The sequence below is a fragment of the Emys orbicularis genome, chromosome 9 (genome assembly GCF_028017835.1).
Source record: "Emys orbicularis isolate rEmyOrb1 chromosome 9, rEmyOrb1.hap1, whole genome shotgun sequence".
Taxonomy (NCBI): domain Eukaryota; kingdom Metazoa; phylum Chordata; order Testudines; family Emydidae; genus Emys; species Emys orbicularis.
In genome coordinates, this window is record NC_088691.1 from 62,622,280 (window position 1) to 62,648,950 (window position 26,671).

Genomic DNA, 26,671 nt, shown 5'->3' on the forward strand with positions numbered 1-26,671 from the left:
TACTCCCCCTCTCCAGTCAGGGGAAATCGTCCTCGGTCCCTGGACTGTGCCCAGGGTCCCGGGTTTCAAGAAGCAAGGAAAAAGAAGGAGCTGCTGGTTCTGACAGTATTCATCATAGGTACCATCTCATCTATCCAAAGACTGGCTGCATCAGATGAACTGGGCCCTTCAGGAGTTTCTATGGGAACTGCTCAGACCCCGGGCTGTGTGGAGACCTTTGTAACATCAGAGGATGTCTTCTTCCCCTACCTGCAGTCTCCACTCCTTTTGGGCCCTGCCCTCCTGAGAGACATCCTTATCCTGGAGGGGGAATTGTTACCATTGTCTCAAGAGAAGTCCCATCTCTATCCATCGCACAGGAGTGCCCCGGTACTTATGGAATCAGAGGAGTTGGAGGAGATAGCTGCACCAGTATCTCTGCGAAGGCACAGGAGCCCTAACAGACAGCCGAGACACTATTATCTGTCAGGTTATGACCCTCCAAGGGACACCTAATATTGATTCCCCAGGGGGCCACCGTGAGCAATGGATCTTTCCTTATTGCAGGTGCCCGGACCCCTCCCAGGAGTCATACCACTCCTCCTCCTCTCATCAGCTGGTTCCATATGTGTATGAGGAGGAAGAACCAGAACCAGTTCCGATGGGGGCCTCATCATCCTCTCCAGACACCACTGTCACTCCTTCATTGCCCTCTCCACTGGATGACCACCAGCAATACCAGGAGTTGTTGCACAGGGTTGCTAATGATCTACAAATTCCTCTAGAGGAGGTCCAGGACCCTCAGAATCAACTGCTGGACATTTTACAACCACAGAGACTGACCAGGGTGGCCCTTCCAAACTAATCAGGCCATTTTAGAACCTGCCAGAGAGGTTTAGCACACACAGCATCTTGTGCCCCTATGCCAAAAAGAAGATGTTATTTTGTGCTGGCCAAGGATGCTGACTTCTTGTTTTCTCATCCTGCCCGTAACTTGTTGGTGGTACAGGTGACTACAGAGAGAGCTCAGCCACGCTACCAAAAATCTACTTTGGCCCATAAAGGCTCAAAGAGAGTGGACCTCCTGGGTAGGAAGGTTTTCTCCTCTGCAGTCCTCCAGTTTTGTATAGTTGATTACCAAGCTTTATTAGCAAAAGTACAATTTTAACACCTACACCAGGCCTACAGAATGTAAAGACAAACTCCCCATGGAAGAATGAGCCCAGTTCCAGTCCTTTCTGGATGAGGGGAGGCTGGTAGCAAAGGTGGCTCTCTAGGCTGTGGTAGATGCCACAGATACAGCATCCAGATCTTTGGCCCCAGGACTGGTCATGCAAAAGGGACTCGTAGCTCCAGTCATCAGGCTTCCCTAGAGAGGTCCAAAATGCTATCCAAGATCTTTGACAAGTCCAGCCTTTTTAATGAAAAGACAGATGAGTCTCTACGCTCTCTAAAGGACTTGAGAACCACCCTGTGATTTACACACCAGCCCCCAGGAGGAAATGCCAGGAATAGCCCTTTTGACCACGACTATCCCCTTTGCATACCCCATACTACCAGCATCCACCTGAATCTTTCTCATAAGTGACAAAGGATTCAGAGGTCTCATTTCTCAGCTCCCTTCACTGCTGCACCCTCCATGTATTCTCAACCACAGGCCAAATGCCATTTTTGATGTGCATGTCAACACTTGCACATAGGATACTCCATAGAGTTTTCTTTCCCTCCTCACAAAACACGTGCCTGACCCCCCTTCAGGGACCCCTCTCATCAATCCTTGTTACACCAGGGGGTGATAGAGAGGTCCCAAGGGAGTACCAAGAGAGAGGGTTCTACTCCCCATATTTTCTAACCCTCAGAAAAGACATGGACCTCATCATGGACCTTTGGCAATGCAACATCTTTATCCAAAAGCTGAAATTCAGGATGATTACACTGGCATCTATAAACCTCTTTTCAGGAGTGAGTGTGGTTTGCGGCTCTCAGCATAAAGGAAGCATGGTTCCACATGGACATTCACCCATCACACAGGAGATTTCTGCATTTCATGGTTGACCAAGAGCGCTACCAGTTCTGTGTCCTTCTCTGTGGGCTCGCAGCAGCTCCAAATGTGTTCACAAAAGTTTTCACCATGGTAGCAGCCCACATGAGACATCAGGGATATATGGTATTTCCATACCTGGATGATTGGTTTTTGGTAGGCCAATATTGGCAAGAAGTTATATCAGCAACAGAGTTTCCTTTGTGCCTTCTTGCCACTGTAGGTGTTTGCATAAACGAAGATAAGTTCTTTTTGTCACCCACCAGGACAGTACATTTTATAGGAGCATGGCTGGATTCAATCTCTATGACAGCTTTCCTGCCTGCAGACAGATTCTACGTGATGAGTAACCTGATATCTTGCATCACCTGCAAACCTCAAACTATGATTATTCCTTTGCTTATTCCTCCTTTCCCAAGGAGATACAGAACACTGTTGAAGATATCCCCATCGATGGGGACAAGCTCTTCGCCTTTACGACCAGTGAGGTCCTCCATTTCATGAAGGACTCATCCGCCACACTCCGATCTCTAGGCATCGAAACACCTGTCACAAAAAAAGAGACAATATAGGTATCAGCAATATCAACAACCATGCTACCATACCTTTGTGCAACATCAACCTTTAAGACAATATACGCAGCAACAACAATGCCATAGACCCAGAACCCAACAACGTTGCCCTCCGCAAACAATGGCGACCCACCCTCCTAACTCAAATAACAAATTTGAAGTCTTGCTCGAGGGTATAGAAAGCCTCGCACCCTCTCCAGAGCCAACTCCAACCATCCATTTCTTTGGATACTGTCTACATCCGTTCCTTGCCAATTGGGAAGCCATCACTATGGACATATGGATCCTGGAAATTATCAGATCGGGTTATGCCATCCCCTTCCTCTCTTACCTCCCACACACCCTCCCGCCCTGTCCCTCTTCAGGGACACCTCTCACGAACATTTACTCTGTCAGGAGGTACAACACCTCAAGCAACTAGGAGCGATAGAGGAAGTACTGCCTCAACACAGAGGGAAAGGGTTTTACTCCAACTACTTCTTGATAGAAAAGAAAAATGGCAGATGGCACCCTATCCTCGATCTTTGACGTTTAAACAAGTTCATCAAGAAACAGAAATTCTGGATGGTTACTCTTCCAATGATAATTCCGACGCTGGAGCAGGGAGATTAGTTTTCAACCCTCGACCTCCAAGATGCATATTTCCATTTCACTATCCACCTTGCCCATCGACATTTCCTCAGATTTGCCGTGGGAGTGCAACACTATCAATACAGAGTCCTTCCATTTGGCCTCTCCACTGCAACACGTGTCTTCTCAAAGGTGCTAGCAGTTGTAATAGCACATCTCAGAAAAAAAAGGGTCCTCATTTTTCCTTACCTGGACGATTGTCTCCTCAAATCCCCCATTCACTTGGAAGCAATCCGCACAACTTTTACAACCCTCCACTGCTTCCGCACCCTAAGTCTGCAAATAAACAAAAACAAATCTACCTTACAACCTACCCAACAAATCGACTTCATCGGCGCCCACATCGATTCCACCAGTGGTCTTGCCTCTCTTCCCCAGGACAGATTCCACACAATGGGCACCCTTATTACCCAGATACTTGCCAGCCCACAGACTACAGTCCGAGATTCCCGGCAGCTCTTAGGACACAGGGCCACTTGCACATTTGTGGTCACAAATGCTCACCTGTACATGCGATGCCTTCAGGGTTGTCTAGCCACGGTATACAAACCGAATACGCACAGGCTAAACAAATTACTAACTATGCCCCCGAAAGTCAAGGACTAATGATGCCCCCGAAAGTCAAAGTCACTTCTGTGGTGGACCTCTCCCATCAACCTCTGTACTGGGGTTCCCTTCCGACAAGATCCCCCTTCAATGACCATCACTAAAGATGCATCCCTCACAGGATGGGGAGCGCACATGGGCCACCTCACCACTCAGGGCCTCCGGTCCTCTACAGAAACCAAGCTTCACATAAATTTGCTAGAGCTCAGGGCCGAATGCAATGCCTGCCTCCATTTCCTTCCCATTATCCAAAACCGCCGAATTCGGATCATGACCGACAACATCGCGTGCATGTTTTATGTCAACAGACAGGGGGGAGCCCGGTCCCACTCCCTCTGCACAGAGGCGGTAAAACTATGGAACTGGTGCCTTCAACACAATATCCATATCTCCACCTCATACCTGCCAGGTTCTCAGAACACCACCGCAGACGAGCTCAGTCGATCCTTCCCCATACAGCATGAATGGGAACTCAATGACACCATTCTATACAACATTTTCCAGAAGTGGGGTTATCCCCAACTGGATCTATTTGCCACAGCAATAAACAAAAAATGCCCAACATTCTGCTCCAGAGCAGGCCCGGGGAAACACTCCTGAGGAGACGCCTTCATGCTCCGATGGAACGAAACTCTCATGTATGTGTTCCCACCAATACCTTTCTTGAACAGAGTTATACAGAAGATAAGAACAGACAGATCCAACATCATTCTAATAGCCCCAGCATGGTCCAGACAACCGTGGTATCCCTTTCTCACGCGGATGTCAGTCAAGCCACCGATTCCCCTTCCCCCGCTCAGCAACCTCCTATCAAAACGCCAGGGACAGCTATTTCACCCTGACGTACAGTGTCTCCACCTGAGGGCCTGGCTAATCAATGGTTCTCTAATGAGGAGTTAACCTGTTCGGACCAAGTGCACACAGTCTTACTACACAGCAGAACACATACCATGCGCACTACTTACCTGCATAAATGGAAACGGTTCACATCTTGTTGCACTGACAAACAGACCTCTCCAGTTTCCGCCTCACTCCCAATGATACTAGATTACCTGCTACACCTTAAAACATCTGGTCTCTCCACGAGCTCACTCAAGGTCCACTGCATTTCACCATAAGATTGACAATGCTACAGTCTTTGCCCATCCAATCACCAAAAAATTCCTGAATGGTATCCAGACGTTATATCCAGACGTAAAACCGCCCCCTACACCCTGGGACCTACACCTAGTCCTCAAAACCCTGATGGACAAACCCTGTGAGCCAGTGGCTACCTGCTGCCTTCTCCACCTATCCATGAAGACCACCTTCCTGATAGCAATCACATCTGCCAGATGAATAGGAGAAATGGGAGCGCTTATGGCGGACTCTCCGTATACCACGTTCTTCCACAATAAGGTCACACTCTGCACACATCCAAAGTTGCTACCTAAGATACACTCTTCCTTTCACCTCAGTGAGCCTATACACCTACCAACGTTTTCCCCAAAACCTCACAGTAATGCTTTTGAAGCAGCAATGCACACTCTTGATGTATGCAGGGTACTGTCCTTTTACCTGGATAGAACAAAACCATTTAGAAAAAACCCCAAACTTTTTGTCTCTGCTACTCAGCGATCACAGGGAAAGGCTATTTCTACACAGAGACTCTCCAAATGGATTTCTGACTGCATACGTCTCTTGTTACCAAATGAGGCAAATACACCCTCCTACATCAATTAGGACACGCTCCACTAGAGCTGTCTCCACCTCCACTGCCTTGCTCCGTAATGTCCCGCTTTCTGACATATGCAAGGCAGCTACCTGGGCATCAAACCTTACCTTCGCCAATCACTGTGCTCTCATTCACACTGCAGCATCCGACATCAAGATGGGTAGAGCTGTCTTGTCAACAGCCTTCTTACCTGATCCGAAGTCCCAACCATCCTAAGGGATGCTGCTTTTCAGTTACCTGGAGTGGAGCACCCACAGGGACCTCTCTCGAACAAGAAGAGGAGGTTACTCACCAGGTGCAGTAACTGACATTCTTCGAGATGAGTGTCCCTGTGGGTGCTCCATTACCCGCCCTCCTCCCCTCTACTTCGGAATCTGGAACGCACTCCATTGTAGAGAAGGAACTGAGGAGCCCAGGCCATGCACATGCTATTCAAACACTGACAGCTTGTGAGGCAGGCACAGCACATGCATGGCCCGTAGAGGTACTGCTGTCGAAATCTCCGATCAAAGACGCTGGGACGCACCTTGACCTGGAGTGGAGCACCCACAGGGACACTCATCTCAAAGAACGTCAGTTACTGCACAGGGTGAGTAACCTCCTCTTCTTCCCAAAACCCCACGCTTCTTCTGAGAAAAGAGACCTCACTCCCTTAACATCAGGCTCGTCCTGGCATTCTACCTGCAGAGAACCAAACCCATTAGAAAATCTCAGAGATTCTTTGTTCTTGTGGCAGAAAGGTCACAGGGACAAGCTATATCATTACAGAAGATTTCTAAGTGGGTTTCGGGATGCATCTCAGAACACTACAAAACATCGAAGCTCCCCCATCCTGGGCATATCACAGCTCACTTCACGTGGACACAAGCTGCCTCCCCGACATCCTTATTGGATGTTCCACTACAGGACATCTACAGGGCGTTCATACTTTGACATTAAACTATTCTCTAACTCAAGCAGCAATGGTGAATGCAGCTGTAGGAATGGCAGTACTACAAACCTCTCTGCTGCCAGTTTCCTCACATCATCTTCCGGTCTGAATGCTGTTAGACAGTCACCCAGATATGGAATACACATAGGGACCAGCACTCGAAGAAGAAATGAGGATTACTTGCTGTAATTGGAAGTTCTTTGAGATGTGTGGTCCCTATCTGTATTTCACTACCCGCCTTCCATCTTCTCTGCTTTGGATCTCGTTGGATTGCAGTAAGAAGAGGAACTGGAATGGCGTTGATCCACACTGCCTCTTATACTCTCGGTCGGGAGCATGAGGAGAGTTACTGTGCATGTGCCGGGTCAATGGAGACTGCTTTGAAGAATTTCTGGACTCAGGCACATGGCGTGCATGTGTACCCATGTGTGGAATACAGATAGGGACCACACATCTCAAAGAACCTTCAGTTGCAGTAAGTAACCTCTACTTACCTCTCCCACCTTGTTTCTCTAATATCCTGTGACCAACACAGCTACAACTGCATTGTATATCCCAGTGATGATATGAAGCTTAAATTGTTCAGTGTGCTCTGGGAACCTTTGGAAGGCCCCATGTAACTGGAAATAGTTACTTATGGTAAATTCTGATCAAAAAAAATTTTTTTTTTAAACGGGGAATACAATTTGACAAAGTAGTCACAAAATTAAAAAGAATTTGTTGTGTAGCATTAGTAGATTCCCTAGTCGTCCTTCCAGATGTCACAAATCTATTCAGATCTGAAACTCAGCATAATTCAGTGGGATGCTAGAAAATAAATATTGATCCAGATTCCCTGGTATGCCCTGGGTGCTTTGCAATGCTTTAGCAATGTAAAGCAGCCTGTAAACCTGGATTAATTGTTACCTCTCTAACAGTTGCTTTGCACAGAATGTACCACGGAATCTGGCTGATTATCATTATTAATTGCATTCTAGAATTGCTTGTATACTTCACGTAAGACACATGAGGGCAACACTGCTCCATCTAGGGAAATTGCTTTGAGCTTGAACAGTAGCATACTGTGCAGCGGTGTTGAACTGCAAAACAAGCCCTCTCTAGACTTGTGATTTTAATGGCTGTGCATTCATTAGCTGAGGTGTTGCACTCCTCCCCCACAACACAAAACCCTACCCTAGACTTGAGACTGGCAAGTTTGGCCAAGTTAAATAGGAGGGAGGACCGAAGCCTGACTCTGCCGCAGTCCCACTGCCCCAGGTGAGGGGGCCAAAGCCCCAGCCTCGCTGCCCCGGGCGGGGGACCTGTAACCTGAGCCCCGCCACCGATGGCCAAAGCTGAAGCCCTCAGGCTTTGGCTTCAGCCATGGGTGGTTGCGCTCTGGCTTTGGCTTCAGCCCTGGGCCCCAGCAAGTCTAAACCAGCCCTACTGACCCTATTAAAACAGGGTTGTGACCCTCTTTGGGGTCCCGACCCACAGTTTGAGAACCGCTGATATAGTGCATGCTTGGCTACTCAGCAAGTTTTCACACAGCTATCAAGAAGTAGTAGCATTTTTTAATGCTGATCTTATAACTCATGGCATATTGCTGTCACACAGTATCTTCATGAGGCTTTAATGGGGCAGATTGTGCTGTGTCTAGCAGGATGCAGATGCCAGTCACAGCATCTGTGATTTTGGAAGTGTAACCAATTTGTATGTGAATGAGCGAGTGGCTCAACAATTGTGCAGACTTCAAGGAGCTTCAGAAAATAGCCTCCTCCAGTCATAGCCTTTTCTCCCTCTCCATGTGGTCTGAACATTATGAAGAACACTTCTTGCAGGGAAACCCCACCGCCTCCCATCTTTGGAGACAGAAGGGGATATTTCGCTTAAACCTCCTGCCTCACATTTAAGCAAGAAGATGATTTGTTTCGTAACCTGTTTGCCCCCAGGTTGACTAACTGGTTCTTGCTCTCCCCCTGCCAGGCATTGTGATCATGATGACCCTCTGTGATGAAGTGGATGTTTATGAATTCCTCCCTTCCAAACGACAGACAGATATCTGCCACTATTACCAGAGATACCACGACCGCGCCTGCACCATGGGTGCTTACCACCCACTGCTGTTTGAGAAAAACTTGGTGAAGCACATTAACCAAGGCCAAAATGAGTTAATTTACACCCATGGGAAAGTGACTTTGCCCGGTTTCAGAAACATGCACTGTTAGCAACTCAACTTCTACTGTGCATAGATACTTCTGTTGATTTTCAAGGCACTTTTAGAAGGATACTGTTGAGATTGTTAGGCCTAAACATTGATGTGCCCTGACAGTTCTTCCATAATGCACACCTTACACCCCTTAGGATTCCTGTGATGCAACTTCTCCGATCTGTACCATAGCAGAAAGCATTACACATCCTCCACCACAATTATCCAGTATCTACTGTGTGAACTTCCAGTCAGATTAGTGGGTCTGAGGGGCTGAGTACCTTCAGCTGCAATTGGCCACCTGAGTTGTTTTCTATGCAGTGTAAACCAACATATTGCTGGTGTCACTCCACTGAACTCAGTGGCATTATGCCAGCAGAAAATCTGGCCCATTTTATAAAAGAATGGCTAAAAATAATCCCATAGTTCTGGAATCTTTAAAGACAGGCCTACCATTATGGACCCACTGTGAAGGCTGCCTGTTAAGATAGGCAGTAATTCAACATGTTAAAATCTATTACTTTAATTATAGTCCTAACGACCTCGAGAAACAGTCCTTTATAGTCTGGAATTGTGATGGTGATTCTGCCAAATCAAGGAGGAATTGTTCAGTGTCGATTTATTTTGAAATTTTTACCTATGTAAAAATTATGATGTTCAGTGAATTGCTAAATTGAATTTAAATGTCTGGTGACCACTCAGTCCAGTTTGTTCAATGTAACATCCTGTTAGGGAAACAGGATATTTTAATTCCAAATCATTTTGGGGAAGACTTTTGAAAGGCATAAATGGCAGTTTGCAACTGGTAATGGGGGTTGGTGCCTAGTTGCCATTTGGGCCCTGTGAAAGTCTCCCCATTAGTAATTTAGGACAATAATGCTACATAGTCACAGGCAACTAAATAAGCCATGGGGCTACTAGCCAGCCGCAGACCAGATCTCCCCTTCTAGGTTTCATCAGCTATCCAAGTTGACCTCTGTTAGCTATTCCTGATATTCAGATAGTGTCTCTCTCTCTCACACACATACACCCTTTCCAAGTGCACAGAGAATGAGCACATTACACTATCTCTTGAAATAGCAGCTGGGAAGGGGGAGCTGCACTCTGCTCTTCAAGCCAGTGCAAAAGGGAGGTGGGCAGAGCTTTTTGACTCCTTCCTGCCCCCTTGATGTGATTTTTGTCCCCAGAGTTCATGGAAGGAGTAGTCTTTTTGATTTCCCCCAATCATAGTTTTTCTTTGGTCTGGGCAGAGGGTCACCTCGGTTTGTCTCCTTTCCCTCTGTTCACCTATTCCAGATCCACTATCCCTTTTCTCATGGTTCAGTTTCATAGGATCTTCGCTTCCAAGCTGAAGCCACTGGGTCACACTCTTCTGTTGTGTACACTGGTGTAACCCTACTCAGGTCCATGGCATTGTGCCAGTGTAACCATGGCTGGAACACCTGATAGGAAGTACAAATGCTCAACAATTAATATGCTGTTTCATGATCCTACCTATATATATGACAAAGTTGATATTATTTAACTTTCCGTCGGTAATGTCATGTATCTGGTTTTGAGTGATATGGGTTTTAATGGTTTTAGGTGTAAGAAGTAGATGCTACTTTTGCTGTCCAAAATATGCATCACTGTGGTAGGAAAACAGTTGCACAGCAACAGACTTTGTTCCCATTGTGAAGAACCCATTGGGTTAAATTCTGCCTTCTGTTAAACTTGTATGTCCCACTGGATTCATGGGAGAGCTTGGCCACCATTGATCTGGATCTATAGAGGAACGCTTTCATCCCATGTGAAGACCAGTTGACTTTAGTAGGGATCTGTGCAGATCCAGTTGCGAGATCAGGGCTTAGCCGAATAAAGTCCTAGTGAGAAAATTCGCATCATGGTGCTTGTAAAATGAAAATTCCTATTGCTTTTAATAAAACCTTGTGAAGACATTAGCTCAGATTCTGATCTCCGCAAACCAGTGTAAATCTAGAGAGGCTACAGTGGATTTACACCAATGTATACGAGATCAGAATCTGGTCCAACATTTAAATAATGCTTTTTTTAATTTCTGTACGGTTCTGCAAAGGCTGTGTCTGGGTAGTAGTGAGTTCCAATCTGTAACTCATTAACAATTTCCATTGTTGTGCAGAATGAAACCATCAAGCTATTTTCATTAATTATGTAGCAGTATTTTAAATTTTAAGTGGAAGTACCAAACTCATCATTTTAAAAAAATTTCTGAACACTGATCTTTTAAAATAGTTTGAAATAATACTGAAGGATCCAAAGAAGATGTACAATTTGTAATAAAGTTTGTCTTTTTTTTAAAGAGGTGCTATCTGTATCATTCTTAAATTAAACTAACATGAGGATATTAAATGTTGTTTAATTTCTCTCCCCTCCTTTTCCTCCCTTCCATTTATGGGCTTGCAAAAGCTTGAGAGAAAGAATAATTCAGGAGAGACATAGCAAACATCCCCTCACCACTCTACTGTATTACTCACTTATAGAAATCAAAGGATTTATTGGGGTGCTGCAAATAATGTGACAGTTCAGCCTGCCAAGTTGCATCTTCAATGAACAGGAGAAGGAATTTGAATCACGGTTATTACACAATATTTGCCAACAACTCCAGGTCAACAAGGATTTTTTGGGACACTACATAAAAACTTCAGCACACACAGGACTCAATTTTCTCTTAGCGCCATCTCCACTCCAGCCAAGATGACAACATAATATCAAAACAAGACAACACCACTAAGGTAAAAGACACAGCACTACCTGTTGGTGGAGGTGCTGTCTGCATTGATCATTACACTGTCTTTGCACTCCATTCTTATACTGGACCTTGTATGGAAGGGAGTACCTGTAACATGGTGGCTTTTTAAAAAATAAATATGGGCAAATGTTTACCAATTCCATGGCCGCTGAAGTCCTTATTTCAGAATCTGGTTGAATTAATCTTTCAGATCAGATAACTCCATTCCACTCCCATCTTTCTTGCTGACATCCCTATCTGTCTATTAGAAAGTCTGCTGGAACTCTGAGAGGTGCACAAGTAGTGTCCACAAAACTACACTCCATTACTAGATGCAGCTCACCTTCTTACATGTGTCTGGCTGGCTCTGTGGATGTTGGGTGAGCAAGGTAGAGCCCCAGCCCACCTTCTTCCTTGCTGATTTTGAGTGGGAGCAGGGAGGCAGCTCCCTGAGCACAGACTGAAATTCTGTCTGGTATTTATACAGGCCAAACAAATGGGGAAAGCTCCTTACACCTCCTTCTCCCCAGGTTTGAGCAGAACCACAGGCCAGTTCCTGGGGATTCCCATCCCATCCTCTGTGTTGCTTGTGGGGCAGTAGAACATCTAGTAGGGACCAGATGCAATCTAGCCTACACATGCTATTTCAGAGCCCAATTCTGCCTTTGTTACTTACGTTTAAGGGTACGTCACTCTGCAAGCAGCCCCATTGAAGTCGGTGGGACTAGCTGTGTGCTAAAATACTCCTCCACGAATGAAGGAGGCAGAATTAGACCCTTATTTGTCATATATAACCATTTGAAACAGGGTGTGCTGTCCCTGTAAACTCAGGCCTGGAGCCAGGCCAGCCCAGCATAGCAAGGGAATTCTGGGAGATGTGATTCCCAGTTCTTATGGGAATTGTAGATGAAAAGCAAGGCCTGCTGGGAAAGGGGAAGCCAGATATAAGAAGCAAACTTTTCCCCAGTAAGGGGGAGAACATGATAGAAGCTAGATGTGTTGTGGGCTTCTAGAGAGAAAGCAACATCCTGACAGGAATAGGACCTGTCTTGGTTCTTGGGGAAGTGGCTGCTGGTGAATGTCTCCAGTGAGGTAGCAAGTGGGTTCTGGATGGGACCTTCCTAATGCAGCCTGGGAGGGGACCGTCTGGTAAGCAAGGTAGTACTCAGCATGACGGAGGCAGAATTAGGGCCTTCGTCTATGACAATCCATACAGTGCCCTTAGTTCCTGCAAACTGGCCTTCATCCCACAAAATCAATCATTTTGCCATTGTTGTGGAAAATTGACCACATGGTTGATTTTGGATCAGACAGCCTGAGTCTCCTTTATTGATCAATCAAACATGCATGCATGGGGGAGTCAGCCAAGGCAGCCGAACCCCTCCCCTCCCCCCCCCCCCGACAGATGAAATACGGGAGCTTATATAGGATAAAACCACAATTAGTAATACATACTTTCTTATCAACATTATTGCCATATTTGGAATACAATATCCATAAAAGGGAATATAGCATAGCAAGCTTTCCTGTTATTCTCAGTTTGCCCTTTGCAGTTACATGCTTCCCCTAAAACTAACAGTGGGCAGTTATGAATCACCAGCCTTGTGATTATAGATAGTTCCTCTTCTGTACTTTTTCTTCACCCTACCTTCAAAAAGCCCCTTTTCTCCAAAAACCCCCTTCTTCCAGTTAACTTGACTAATGTTCAGGCCCAAGCCAAAATATAGGCCTACTTGATCCAACCAAAGTTTAGGCCTAGAAATCTTTCTACAACAATCCCCCCTTTGATGCCTATTTGGCATCACCTTGGCCTAACCTTTTATATTCATGAGCCCACTAATCTTTTTCTCTTCCTTTTCCCTTTTTTATTCCAACTTTTATTATACATTTTGTTAACAATTATTAATGCCACCTGCTCCCTAGTGGGAGGCCTAGGTATTTTCACTGATGAACTAGGCAAGCAATTACAAAAACAACAACCCAATTTGCACACTAAATATGTAGCAACAACACACAATAATGCAACAATAATCCCCAAAAATACTTGCTTTAAACAAAGAGACCATGAAGAAAATATATTAGTAAGCCAAGACCAGGGATCATTCCAGGATTCTGGTTGTTTAGCCTTTTTTACTGCTTCCTTTATGGCTGCAGCATTCCACTTTATAATTTGGGAGGCATTATTGATGTATGCACAGCATGTTTTTTTAATTAGTGCACACACACACACCCCTTTGCGGCTAGCAAAAAATCCAATGCCATTTGGTTTTGAAGGGACACTTTACGAACTTGACTTAATTCGCCGCTTAGGGAGCGGAGGGCACTGGCAGTTGTGTTGCCTAAGGTTTCCAAAGCCTCTGATAGGGCTTTGAGTTTATCAAAGGCCACACTGACCCCATATTGCGAGAAGGCTATGCCCCAAAAGTGTTTGCTGTTGGAGATGCTACGGTAGTTTTTTACTCAGTGTCCCAGGAGGGTTTTGTGAATAGACCCACCAGAGCCGACCAACCCTAGGCTGCAGGTGCCAGTCCAATTAAAGGGCAAGATTTTATAAGCCTTTTTTCCGCAAAGCCAGTACACACGCTTTTGGTAGATGGCAGGGTATAGGGCACCTTCTCCTTTGGATTTACAGGTGCCCTTCCAGATATTAGATTCATTATTAGAGCATTTTTGCACACCAGATTGGCCCATAGGGTGGAGGCTGGGGGGTCATTCAATAGAAGGGAGGTGTTAGTGCTACAAAGGGAAGAATTTGGCCTAAGAATCCACCCGTTGTCAAATAACTGTAAGGTCGAGCCATTTAATTGGATTGAGTAAGAATAACAATTAAGGTTTTTACACCAGGTTTTGGTGGATGGGGAACCAATTAACTTGAAGGTTCTATTTTTTTTGTAATTTAATATATATTGGCAATTTCGGGTGGCTCCCACTGGAGTGGTTCCCAATGTTTGATTGACCCTAACACACAAAGTAGATGTTCCTTTTGGGGTGGTTTTTATATACCAGGCAAAGGTGGGGGGTATGCCTTTAGCAGTTGTCTGAGCCAGGTATGTTTTTTTTTTCCAGAGTCCAAGAATTATTGTTAGGGATGCCAAAAAGAGGGCACCCATGCCCTGCATGTTTCGGACCGTGGGCACAAATCCAGCAGTCCGACAGATGGCTGGTATTCGCGATAGTTTGCAAATAGTCAAAAAACGTGTTACCCTGGTACCCTATATGGGATTCAGTTTTACCGATGTCCAGGGACCGAGCTTTTTTTTTTTCCCGGAAAGGTAGGGGTTTTGCACCATACCGGGGGTGGGAGGACAGTGGGGTTTTTTGAAGGGGTCTGGCAAAGTCCAAAAGTTCAATGGTAAATGATTTTGTGGTCAAAGGGGAAGGACTCCCTGGGGGAGTGGCGCTGGTTCCAGAGGCCCAAAAAAACATCAGGGTGTCATGAAAGTTTAATATTAGTAGCAGAAGCATGGTTACACACATGAACCAAATGGAGGGCATAAGCCATTTTTGCACCATGGCCGACTTCTTTATTCTTGCGGATGGGTCAGTCATGGCTGACTGTCATGGGTCAGTCAGGGAGCCAGTGGGCGCTAGGCTTTTTACTGGACTTTTGAAAAGGTGTTATTATGGCCTTGTTTCCCCTCTATTAGTAGGCCAAAGCCTTAGCTGACTATAAAGGCGGATTACGAAATGACGTTGGCTGGAGGGCTCACGGCCTTTTGCTTCTGAGGTTATATCTGGGTTTCTTGTCGGGGCCCAGGGAAAGATTACAGTCACTGTAAGCTGCCCATAATCATGGACTACCCCGAATGCATAGCGGGAATCTGTATAAATGGTAACAGATTTTCCCGCTGCCAGAGTACAGGCTCGGGTAAGGGTGACTAGCTCAGCGACCTGGGCTGAGCGGGCTTCCAGAAGGGAATAGGCCTCAACAGGCTTATGTTGAGAGCAAACAGCATAACCAGCAACAAGCAAACCCACAGAATTCCTAAGGCAAGACCTATCAACATAAAACAATAGGTCAGAATTATGGAGTGGGGTATCCTTTAAATCAATTCGGGGGTGGAGAGCTCTGCTGTTACAATAAGGCAGTCATGAGGTTCCCCATCGGACGCAATGGGAAGGAGTGAGGCAGGGTTAAGGACAGAACAACGAGTAAGAGTTACATTAGAAGCATTAATAAGTAGCATTTCATATTTTGTGAGCCTAGAGTTAGAAAAGTGTTGGGTACTCCCTTTTAAAAGCAGGGCTGTTACTGCATGCGGAACAGCAACACACAAAGGGGATCCCAGGACAAGAGTAGCAGAAGTTTCTACTAGGGCATCAGTTGCAGCCACCGCCCTGAGGCAAGGAGGAAGTCCAGTTGCCACTGGGTCCAGAGGGGAACTATAATAGGCAACGGGCCTTTGGGCAGTGCCATGCATTTGAGTAAGGACCCCTTGGGCTATTCCTTCCCTCTCATGACAGTAAAGAGTAAAAGGTTTCTGATAGTCTGGAAGACCCAAGGCAGGGGTCCTCGTAAGCGCCTCCTTAATGTCATTGAAGGCTTCCTCAGTCTCAGGGGTCCATTGTAGGGGTTCTGGGACTCTATCAAGGGTCATCTCATGCAGAGGTTTAACAATGGCTGCATATCCGAGGATCCATTGTCTACATTCCCGGCCATTCCCAAGAAGCCTCTCATCTGCTTCTAGGTGATTGGCTTAGGCACTCGGAGAATGGCCTGCACTCGTGCGGGGGACAGGTGTCTCTCTCCTGCTGAGATGTCATGTCCCAAATAATGGGTAGGCAGAGCTGCAATTTTGACTTAGAAGCCTTGTGGCCCTTTTGGGCTAGTGTCCGCAAAAGCACAAGGGAGTCGGTCTGGGAGGCTTCTAGTGATGGAGACGCTAAAAGCAAATCATCCACATACTGGACCAGAGTGGACTTCATTGGGAACACAATATCATCTAAGTCCCTTTTGAGGGCTTGAGAGAATAAAGCAGGTGATTCGGTGTAACCCTGGGGCAGCCTGGTCCAAGTATATTGGAGCCCTTGATAGGTAAAAGCAAACAAATATTGACTATCTTCATGAATGGGTATAGAAAAGAAAGCTGAACAAAGATCCACAACAGTAAAATACGTGGCAGAGGAGGGAATAGAGAAGATAATGGTAGCAGGATTAGGGACAACGGGAAAAATGGGGAGAATGGCTACATTGACCGCCCGGAGATCCTGGACGCCGGTTTCCTGACCGGTAGGATGGGGGTGTTACATTCACTGGTTGTCGGTATCACAACCCCTTGTTGAATCAAGGAGTCAATTACTGGCCGAATTCCTTCTTCGGCTTGCTTTGAAAGAGGATACTGCTGAATCCTGGGAAGAGACTTTGCTGGGTTTAGATGGATCTTAACAGGTTGGACAGTTCCAATGCACCCGACCTGGTTAGCGTGGTCTGACCACAATGAGGGGGGAACTTTAGCCAGCAATTCCTGTTGCAACAAGGAAGGGCTGGGGTCCAGTCCTCCGTTTGGAGTGTCTTCCTGTAAAACCGCCAGGACCTCATTGCGGCACGGGTCAGGAACATCCAAATATACCCCATCTGGGGAGCAATATATGGTACAATTTAATTTACACAGCAAATCCTTTCCCAAGAGATTAACAGGTGAACAGGGACTGAGGAGGAAGGCATGACGGTCTGATAGAGGACCAATGGAAATAGACGGGGGTGAAGAAACAGGACAGGGAAAGGGAATGTTGCCAACCCGCACTGCATTTACAATTTCAGGAGACAAAGGTAGTGAAGGGAAGTCACTGGCGCGGAGAGTGGATCGTGAAGCGCCAATGTCCACTAAGAAGGGGGTGGGCATACCATTTATAACACAAGTTACATATGGTCCAGATTGGTCCAAGGATACAAGGGAAGCAATGATGTTACCGGTCTCCTGGCTATCCTAACAGTTTTGGGGAAACGGGGCTTGCAGTGGAGCAGCAGGGTAAACAGGTTGATTAAAACGATTGGGGCATGCGTTTTTCCAGTGTCCTCCTTGTTTACAATAGTGGCATGCTGTACTACTTAAGTTTTGGAAAGGAGGTCGGGTGGGACCTTGGTTGAATTTTCCTCCTCTTCCCCGCCGCTTGTTACCATTATAGGTTTCTTTCATATTGTGAATCTGGAGGGCCATTAACTTGGTCTCGGTATCATCCTTTTTTTTCTCTAGTTGGCGGTAATAATGTTGAGCTACCGTCAAAATCTCGGTCAGGGACTTTCCCTCCCAGTCTACCGTATTTACTTTCAGATGGTCTCCTAGTTTTGGAAGAAGTCCTTGAACAAAGGCAGCTACCATTGCTTGCTCAGCATCCCTTTCTGCATGTTTTATACCAGAATGCCTTTCAAACACTTCTTTGATACGCTGCATATAATCAGCAGGATTTTCCCCTTTATTTTGTCTACAGCCATTCATTTTAGTCCAGTCCGCTTTGGGTGGGCATACAGTGAGGACTGCATTTACCAAATTAGTACGATGTGTATTTAAATTGGTTGGACTGAGATTCATGCCAACATCAGGATCTGGAGGCCAACCAGCCTCGTGAAAAAGACGGTCTAGTGTTTCTCTGGGTAGTAATGCCATTGCTCTCAGGAGTTGATTTATGTCGGCCCAGGTGGGATTATAACACTGGATAACCATCTTTAGTTGCTCCTGAAATTTAACGGGGTCTTCTCTTATTTTGGGAATTTTATCGACCAGGTTATATAAATCCAAAGGAGCCCATGGTGCATGTACAATTACCGTAGTTCCTTCGCCTCCGCGGCCTACCCCAGGGAGTTGGTGAAGGGGAAGTTGAAGACTTTCCTCCGGGGTCTTTTTTAAAGTTTCCTGTACCCTCTTAAGGGCCCCTTGATATCTAGTGTGTTTTGCTGGTGGTGAATTCTTATATTTGGGGGACTTAACGAGTTCCTTCATAATTTCAAAATGATCAGACAAACGTCGGAACGGATCATCTTTCAAGTCTGAATCTGAACATTCATCTAATTCTGCTATTAACCCCTCCGCCCGTCTAGTCCAATCATAAATGGGGTCTGACCGGACCTCCGAGGAACCCCGAGTCAAGGAAGAAGATGGCGAGGGTGTGGATGTTGACCCTTGGAGTGGCGAGGTCTGGGTTGAGGCTGTCACAGCCGGAGCTGTGGGAGAGGCCTGGGGTCCGGACTCCTGGACGACCTGAGGCTCAGCTGAGTATACCGGGAGCTGTGCCCCAAGGTGGTCAATCTCCCCTACGGCTCTCTCGGCGGGTGGCGGAGGGGGGGGCCATTGTCGGCTTTCTACAAAAAAATCTATGAGATCCGTGGATGGGGCAGAAGGGGAAGCCCTACGGGGTAATTGAGACATAGCAGGATAGAGGGGGGCCTCCTGGCCTGCAGGACCGTGGCCTATTGCCAATTTTTCTTTTGTCTCTTTTAATTGGGTTTTAAGCTTTTCTTGGGAGTCCCTAAGACTCCTCACCTGCGATTCATGGCGCCGTTTTTCGGTTTCCCCGTACCAATCGAAATAGGCATCAAACTGACCTTGACCTACTTTATTATTCACGAGCGCACCTCTGAGGTGCACAATCCTATCAAGGTCGAAGCTCCCCTCTAGGGGAAACTGTCTTTCTGGGTCATCCCTGGTATACCAATTCCATTTATCTAGGAACTTACAAGTAAAGGGACTATAATTGGTATACCTATAGAACGCGGGTGTGCCTTTTGGAGGGATGATAATTCCCTTTGACCCACCGGCCCCCGTAACTCACAGACAATATATACACAAACAGACACAGACAGACAAGAACAAACTGAACCAGAACCACGTGTGCCCTATTGGCAAGACAGTGATCCCACACCGCCCCCCTTGTTTACAGCCTTCCTGGTGAGACGAAGATCACTTTCGATCCCTCGGCCCTCCAGTATCCTGACTTTCCTGACAGGATGGCGCTCCCTTTGAGCCCACCCCGCCCCCCCAGGACCCGACACGTTCACACAGGTCTTTCACACAGGAAAGGTTTGTTTAGGAGCATCCATGACTGCCTACATCCCCATCTAGCAGAGAGCGCCGGATAGTCTCAAAGAGGACGGCGGCCCTTGCTCTGCTGTGGGAATTCTGGCCTAGTCAGTGGCTCTTCAGGCCACCCTTTTTACTGGCGGAGGAGGGAAAACAGAGGGGAAGAGGGTGAAGAAACCAGACCGTTCACAGACGGTAAGGGATGGGGACACACACTCCTAGACCTGGATAGGCCCTTCGCCGGTCATGCCATGCAGAAGGTCCTTATCCTGGTCAGGGTCCTTATGACCTTACTGAAGGGGCCGCAGGGCTTGCGTTTGAGATATCCCTGGTCACAAGCCCCTCAGGGCTTTGCAGGGGTCTCGGGGTGTCTTCCTGCAACCCTCACACACACCGGTCTAGCGACCTTCACTTTCACACTGGCACACAAAAATGGAGGTCTATCCGCGACCTACCTAGCCACTCAGTGGCTCTTCCCGGGGAACCAGAACCAGAATCAGACAAAATAAACAGGACAAGACAAAACAGAAGGGCGTCAGGCATGTCTATCAGCAAAAGGTTCAGATCCAGCGTGCAACTCACTCAAACCTGAGCCTACGGGCAGATCCTCCACCAAAACCCACTCCAGAGATTTCAAAAGGTCTCTTACCTTTCAGATGGGCCCTGGGTTTGGTGGGAGATTGCCCGCGGTCCTCCGGTCTGGGAGAGTCTTCTGTGGATCCCGGACGAGCCCCCAAATTGTTGTGGAAAATTGACCACACGGTTGATTTTGGATCAGACAGCCTGAGGCTCCTTTATTGATCAATCAAACATGCATGCATGGGGGAGTCAGCCAAGGCAGCCGAACCCCCCGCCCCCCGCGACAGATGAAATACGGGAGCTTATATAGGATAAAACCACAATTAGTAACACATACTTTCTTATCAACATTATTGCCATATTTGGAATACAATATCCGTAAAAGGGAATATAGCATAGCAAGTGTGACAAAGTTCCTCCTCTACCTTGGTGGGTCCTGCGCTTATTGGCGGATTTGCTCGCTTCACAGATTCACCCTGTGGGTCAGGAAACAGTCCAGAGACCTTCCTCTCTGGTAGAAGCTATAGTCTAGGTCAATTCCTCCTGTGTTTGATCAGGAGTTGGGAGGTATGGGGGGAACCCGGGCCTGCCCTCTACTCCGGGTTCCAGCCCAGGGCCCTGTGGACTGCAGCTGTTTAGAGTGCCTCCTGGTACAGTTGCACGACACCTACAACTCCCTGGGCTACTTCCCCATGGCCTCCTCCCAACACCTTCTTTGTCCTCACCACCGGACCTTCCTCCTGATGTCTGATAACGCTTGTACTTCTCAGTCCTCCAGCAGTATGCCTACTCACTCTCAGCTTCTTGCACACCTCTTGCTCCCAGTTCCTCTCACACACTTCCTCTCCTCTGGCTCCCTGGCTCCCCCTGGCTTGACTGGAGTGAGCCCTTTTATAGCATCAGAGGGGCCTTAATTAGAGTCAGGTGCTTAATTGCCTCACCTGACTCTTAGCAGGTTAATTGGAGTCAGGTGGTCTATTAGCCTGGAGCAGCCCCTGCTCTGGTCACTCAGGGAACAGAAAACTACTTATCCAGTGGCCAGTATATCTCCCTTCTGCTACTCTGCTGTTCCCAACTGGTCTGGGTCTATCACACAAGCTTTCCTGTTATTCTCAGTTTGCCCTTTGCAGTTACATGCTTCCCCTAAAACTAACAGTGGGCAGCTATGAATCACCAGCCTTGTGATTATAGATAGTTCCTCTTCTGTACTTTTCCTTCACCCTGCCTTCAAAAAACCCCTTTCTCCAAAAACCCCCTTCTTCCAGGTAACTTGACTAATATTCAGGCCCAAGCCAAAATATAGGCCTACCTGATCCTACCAAAGTTTAGGCCTAGAAATCTTTCTACAACACCACTGATTGGGGATTGGACTGGCTTTGAGCAGGGGGTTGGACTAGATGACCTCCTGAGGTCCCTTCCAACCCTGATATTCTATGATTCAATGAAAGCAGGAGCCAGCCCCATAAGGCCACCTCACCTGAGTGAAGGTTTGCAGAATCAGACCTATAAGCAGCTGCACCTGAATTTTGGAAATACAGACTTTGCGTGAATTAAACAAAGTGGTTGAGTAGCACAGTGTTAGGACCCCTCACAATCAGCTCCGGGTACCTACATTAAATCTAGTATAAATTACAAGTGTCTTTTAAGTTTGGTATCAGTAAGAGCCAAATCTGCCTTACTGACCAGTTCTTTGCAGGATCCATAAACCTTCGTTGCTCAGCAATTATCATCGTCTCAGTCAAAACCAGAATGTAAAAAACTCATCCCTTGGTGAAACAAGAAGAGAGCAGTGTCAAAGGTAATAGCTATCTGAATCATCAAGTACTATGAAAGAGACTTCACAATCTTCAGGAGGAAACCCAGAAAAGCTTTAGTGGAGATGGAAGCCAAGCAGTTTTTTCCACATGCTCCACCACTGTACCTCTGTCCAAGTACACCTCTACCCCGATATAACACGACCTGATATAACATGAATTTGGATATAATGCGGTAAAGCAGTGCTCCGGGGGGGGTGGGACTGTGCACTCCGGTGGATCAAAGCAAGTTCGATATCACGCGGTTTCACCTATAACACGGGAAGATTTTGGCTCCTGAGGACAGCGTTATATTGAGGTAGAGGTGTAGAAGCCTGGGAGGAGCTGCCCAGTAAGTAGATCTAATCTGCTTTTATCTAGTCCACTTCTGAGTCTTTCTACCGAAAAGCGTCTCAGATACCAGCTCCTTTATTTCCTCTGCCTCTCCCTGAAGATGCAACTGTTCCATGGCCGTAGCAGATATTACATTTCATGGATTACTTGCAAGTGAAAACTTTCCTTGTGAAATTCTTCCACTGCACTGTTCAGCACCTAAATGACACTTAGCTGCCATATCAGATGCTCCACCTAATACTACAGACTTTAATAAAGCAATGCTTGCACATGACAAGCACTTCAGCCAGCCAGCAAATAGTGTTATTAGATACTATTACACTGGTCTACAATTTTTGAGAAGTCGTCTGCTTCAGAGATAAAATGTACTATTTATTATGTATTTTGATGTGCTGAATTCAAATATGACAATTAAAACAACTGCTTGGCTACTGTTTCTAAGATATTTAAGTTTTTACATTTTATGTCTATGTATATTGTGTAGATAGTAGAGTTTTAATCATAAATTGTAAACCTAGGTCTTTTCATGTGTTTATGGTTGCTTTACATGATAATATTTCACCTGTCCTGTTTCTGTAACACTTTAAAAATCAGCAAAAGGGTTATATAAATAAAATGTATTATGAAACAAAAGGCAAAAAACTATTATGTACATAGTTTAGTCCTATTCAGTGTCTATTCGGCACTTCTTGGCTTGTCTCTTGTATTCATTAAATGGAGCGTCTCTTGTCACTGTCCAGCAATAGTCTGCAAGCATTGATGGGCTCCATTTGCCCTGATAGCGTTTCTCCATTGTTGCAATGTCCTGGTGAAATCGCTCGCCGTGCTCGTCGCTCACTGCTCCGCAGTTCGGTGGAAAAAAATCTAGATGAGAGTGCAAAAAATGTATCTTTAGTGACATGTTGCAGCCAAGACTTTTGTATGCCTTGAGGAGGTTTTCCACCAACAACCTGTAGTTGTCTGCCTTGTTGTTTCCGAGAAAATGTATTGCCACTAACTGGAAGGCTTTCTATGCCGTCTTTTCCTTGCCACGCAGTGCATGGTCAAATGCATCATCTCGAAGAAGTTCACGAATCTGAGGACCAACAAAGACACCTTCCTTTATCTTAGCTTCACTTAACCTTGGACATTTTCCACGGAGGTACTTGAAAGCTGCTTGTGTTTTGTCAATGGCCTTGACAAAGTTCTTCATCAGACCCAGCTTGATCTGTAAGGGTGGTAACAAAATCTTCCTTGATTCAACAAGCGGTGGATGCTGAACACTTTTCCTCCCAGGCTCCAATAACTGTCAGGGTGTTCAATCTATCTTGATGTAGTGGGAATCTCTTGCACGACTATCCCATTCGCAGAGAAAACAGCAGTACTTTGTGTATCCAGTCTGCAGACCAAGCAAGAGAGCAACAACCTTCAAATCGCCACAAAGCTGACACTGATGTTGGTCATAGTTTATGCACCTCAAAAGTTGTTTCATGTTGTCATAGGTTTCCTTCATATGGACTGCATGACCAACTGGAATTGATGGCAAAACATTGCCATTATGCAGTAAAACAGCTTTAAGACTCGTCTTCGATGAATCAATGAACAGTCTCCACTCATCTGGATCGTGAACGATGTTGAGGGCTGCCATCACACCATCAATGTTGTTGCAGGCTACAAGATCACCTTCCATGAAGAAGAATGGGACAAGATCCTTTTGACGGTCACGGAACATGGAAACCCTAACATCACCTGCCAGGAGATTCCACTGCTGTAGTCTGGAGCCCAACAGCTCTGCCTTACTCTTGGGTAGTTCCAAATCCCTGACAAGGTCATTCAGTTCACCTTGTGTTATGAGGTGTGGTTCAGAGGAGGAGGATGGGAGAAAATGTGGGTCCTGTGACATTGATGGTTCAGGACCAGAAGTTTCATCCTCTTCCTCTTCCTCGTCTGACTCAAGTGAGAATGATTCTGGTGCATCAGGAACCGGCAGTCCTTCTCCGTGGGGTACTGGGCGTATAGCTGATGGAATGTTTGGATAATGCACAGTCCACTTTTTCTTCTTTGACACACCTTTCCAAACTGGAGGCACCATGCAGAAGTAACAATTGCTGGTATGATCTGTTGGCTCTCTCCAAATCATTGGCACTGCAAAAGGCATAGATTTCCTTTTCCTGTTCAACCACTGGCCAAGATTTGTTGCACAAGTGTTGCAGCATATGTGTGGGGCCCACCTCTTGTCCTGAGCTCCAATTTTGCAGCCAAAATAAAGGTGGTAGGCTTTCTTAACCATAGTGGTTATACTGCGCTTTTGTGATGCAAAAGTCACTTCACCACAAACATAGCAGAAGTTATCTGCACTCTTCACACAAGTACGAGGCATCTCTGCTCACTTTGGCTAAACAGAAATGTGTCCCTTTGCAAAATCAAACACTGACAAATAAGAGAGCACGACACTGTATGATTTCTAGAACTGATATAGGGCAATTTGTTCAGCAGAGTGATGTAAGCTTCATTATGATTGCATCATCCATGACTTCTAGGAATAACATGATGCAATTCACACCATGTATGACGCAATACCCGCTTCAGATTGCATCATTCATTGTTTTGCCTAAAAAGCAAGTACTGTCCAAACCCAGTCATAGATTTATTCATAGATCCAGTCAAAGATGTATTTTAGTCATTTCTGGTTTAAATTGAGATCCCTTCCCTTTATAACTCACTTATCCTCCGCCATTCCCAAGTCAAGGGTCGTATATACTGACCCAATAGCATATCTTGAAAACTAGAGGCAATCAACAATTTTAAGCATCATTTTCGTTCTCAGTGACCCAGAATTAGTAAAGTTTGACTACATTTATTTCAGAAGCATTTTGGCTGTAGAGCAGTGTGATTTCTGTGGGCGCACAATCCCCTGGAGAGCAGCTGGATGGATATATAATTGCATTATGTGAATTAGTCTCTACTAGCAATTTTGAGAGCCTATCTCTCTATGCATTAAAAAAATAGTTGAAATGACCTATAATTCTAAAATTAGAAAGAGCCTGCAATTGGAGAGAGATTAACCCTTCATAAGACTGAATTCGTTAAAATAATTGATGCATCCATTAAAGTTGTGAGATCACTATTTCCTGCACAAGCTAGTGCTGCCAATCCAGTGTTCATGCCAGAGAGAACCCCCGTATGTTGTAAGTAAGCAAAAATACAAACTCTATTACAAAAAAAAAAATCTTGTTCTACATGTGTAGATGTCCTGAGTGTGGGGTGACTTTTCATTAGGATGTCATACAAATGTTTGTTTAGATGCATTGAACCCTTAAACTAAAACAGTACTTACTACAGAGGTCAGCGAAGATGTAGTGAGTGCTACAGTTGCCTAGATAGGGTGGATAGTGTGGTAAAGAAACTACAGTTGCATTTCCTTCATGAACCATAAGTGATTTAGAAAGAACTGGTATTGGGAGAAAAAAAGCAGCATTAGCATGCTACTGAGCAGAGTAACATTGAATTTCCTTACTGTGGACCATTAATTTTCAGGACCGATCACCACCCACTAATTACAATGTTCACTCTGAAAGTTCAGCAAGGAATTGGTCGCTGGTTAACAAAGTTAACTGATTTGAGTTTACAGACAGTATGTATGGGTCTAAAAACACCTCACTGGCCTTAGTGAGAATTGCAGCCTGTGAGCTCAGTGAACTGCAGTCGATGAGGTGCCTGAACTTTCAGTATATAGACTATTATAATAATCCACTCTGAAAGCTTTTTCCATTCAGCTGAAAGCCATATTGGTTTGTTTCTGAGCTGTGGTTAGGACAGGACTTTTGATCACCAGCTGTGGCCCAGCTATAGTCAAAGGACCTGTGTCAATTTACAGAGAATTTGATGTTTCTCACAGATCCTTGCATACAGAACGGCACCTAACACAGGAAGTGCTAGGTGATGCCTTGGAATGTCATTAGATCTGTGAGATCACTGATCTTTTTAATTTCATCCACACGAAAGTATGAAGCTCTTTTAAAATACTGAGGTAATGTTTCATGTTATATTAATGCTGCAGGTTTTAGGCTAACTATTATGTACTTGTATTCTCTGTCATTACATGATTTCATTCTTCCAGAACTTGGAAACCTGACGGATTCATTCCCACTTGAAATCAGCAATGTGTGACCTCAAGTTTGAAGTCGGGCCCTATGATTGATAAATGATATCCCAACACAGATTTCCCAACACAGATATTTCACTGGCCTTGGCCTAAAAGTGGGAGTATGTTTGTTTCAGAATACAAACAGTGATAATTTAAAGAGGCTTGTGATGCTGCTCACTGCAGAAAGACATAGCAAGCTATTTGAGTAGCAAATAATGGGAAGCCCTACATGTTTAATCAGAGTTATCTGTAGTACAAAAACAAACTCTCTAGCCAGTAGGGGTCATTTCCCCTGCCATATGCCTTGGACCTGATTCTCCCCTGCTCTGCACCTTGTAAAGTCATTTACACCTGTGTGAAGTGGGTATAACACTATCATCTGATTTGGAAGCCTTGT

The 26,671-nt window shown here is 45.7% G+C and overlaps 1 protein-coding gene across 1 annotated transcript in view; it reads left to right on the forward strand.

Annotated features, from left to right (window-relative positions):
- ST6GAL1 (ST6 beta-galactoside alpha-2,6-sialyltransferase 1) overlaps window positions 1-8,680 on the forward strand; it is a 100,813-nt gene extending 92,133 nt beyond the window's left edge. Inside the window, exon 10 of the mRNA XM_065410348.1 lies at window positions 8,439-8,680. Within this exon, the coding sequence (XP_065266420.1) occupies window positions 8,439-8,680 (242 nt within the window). The remainder of the gene's footprint in view (window positions 1-8,438) is intronic.
- Window positions 8,681-26,671: the final 17,991 nt, after the last annotated feature.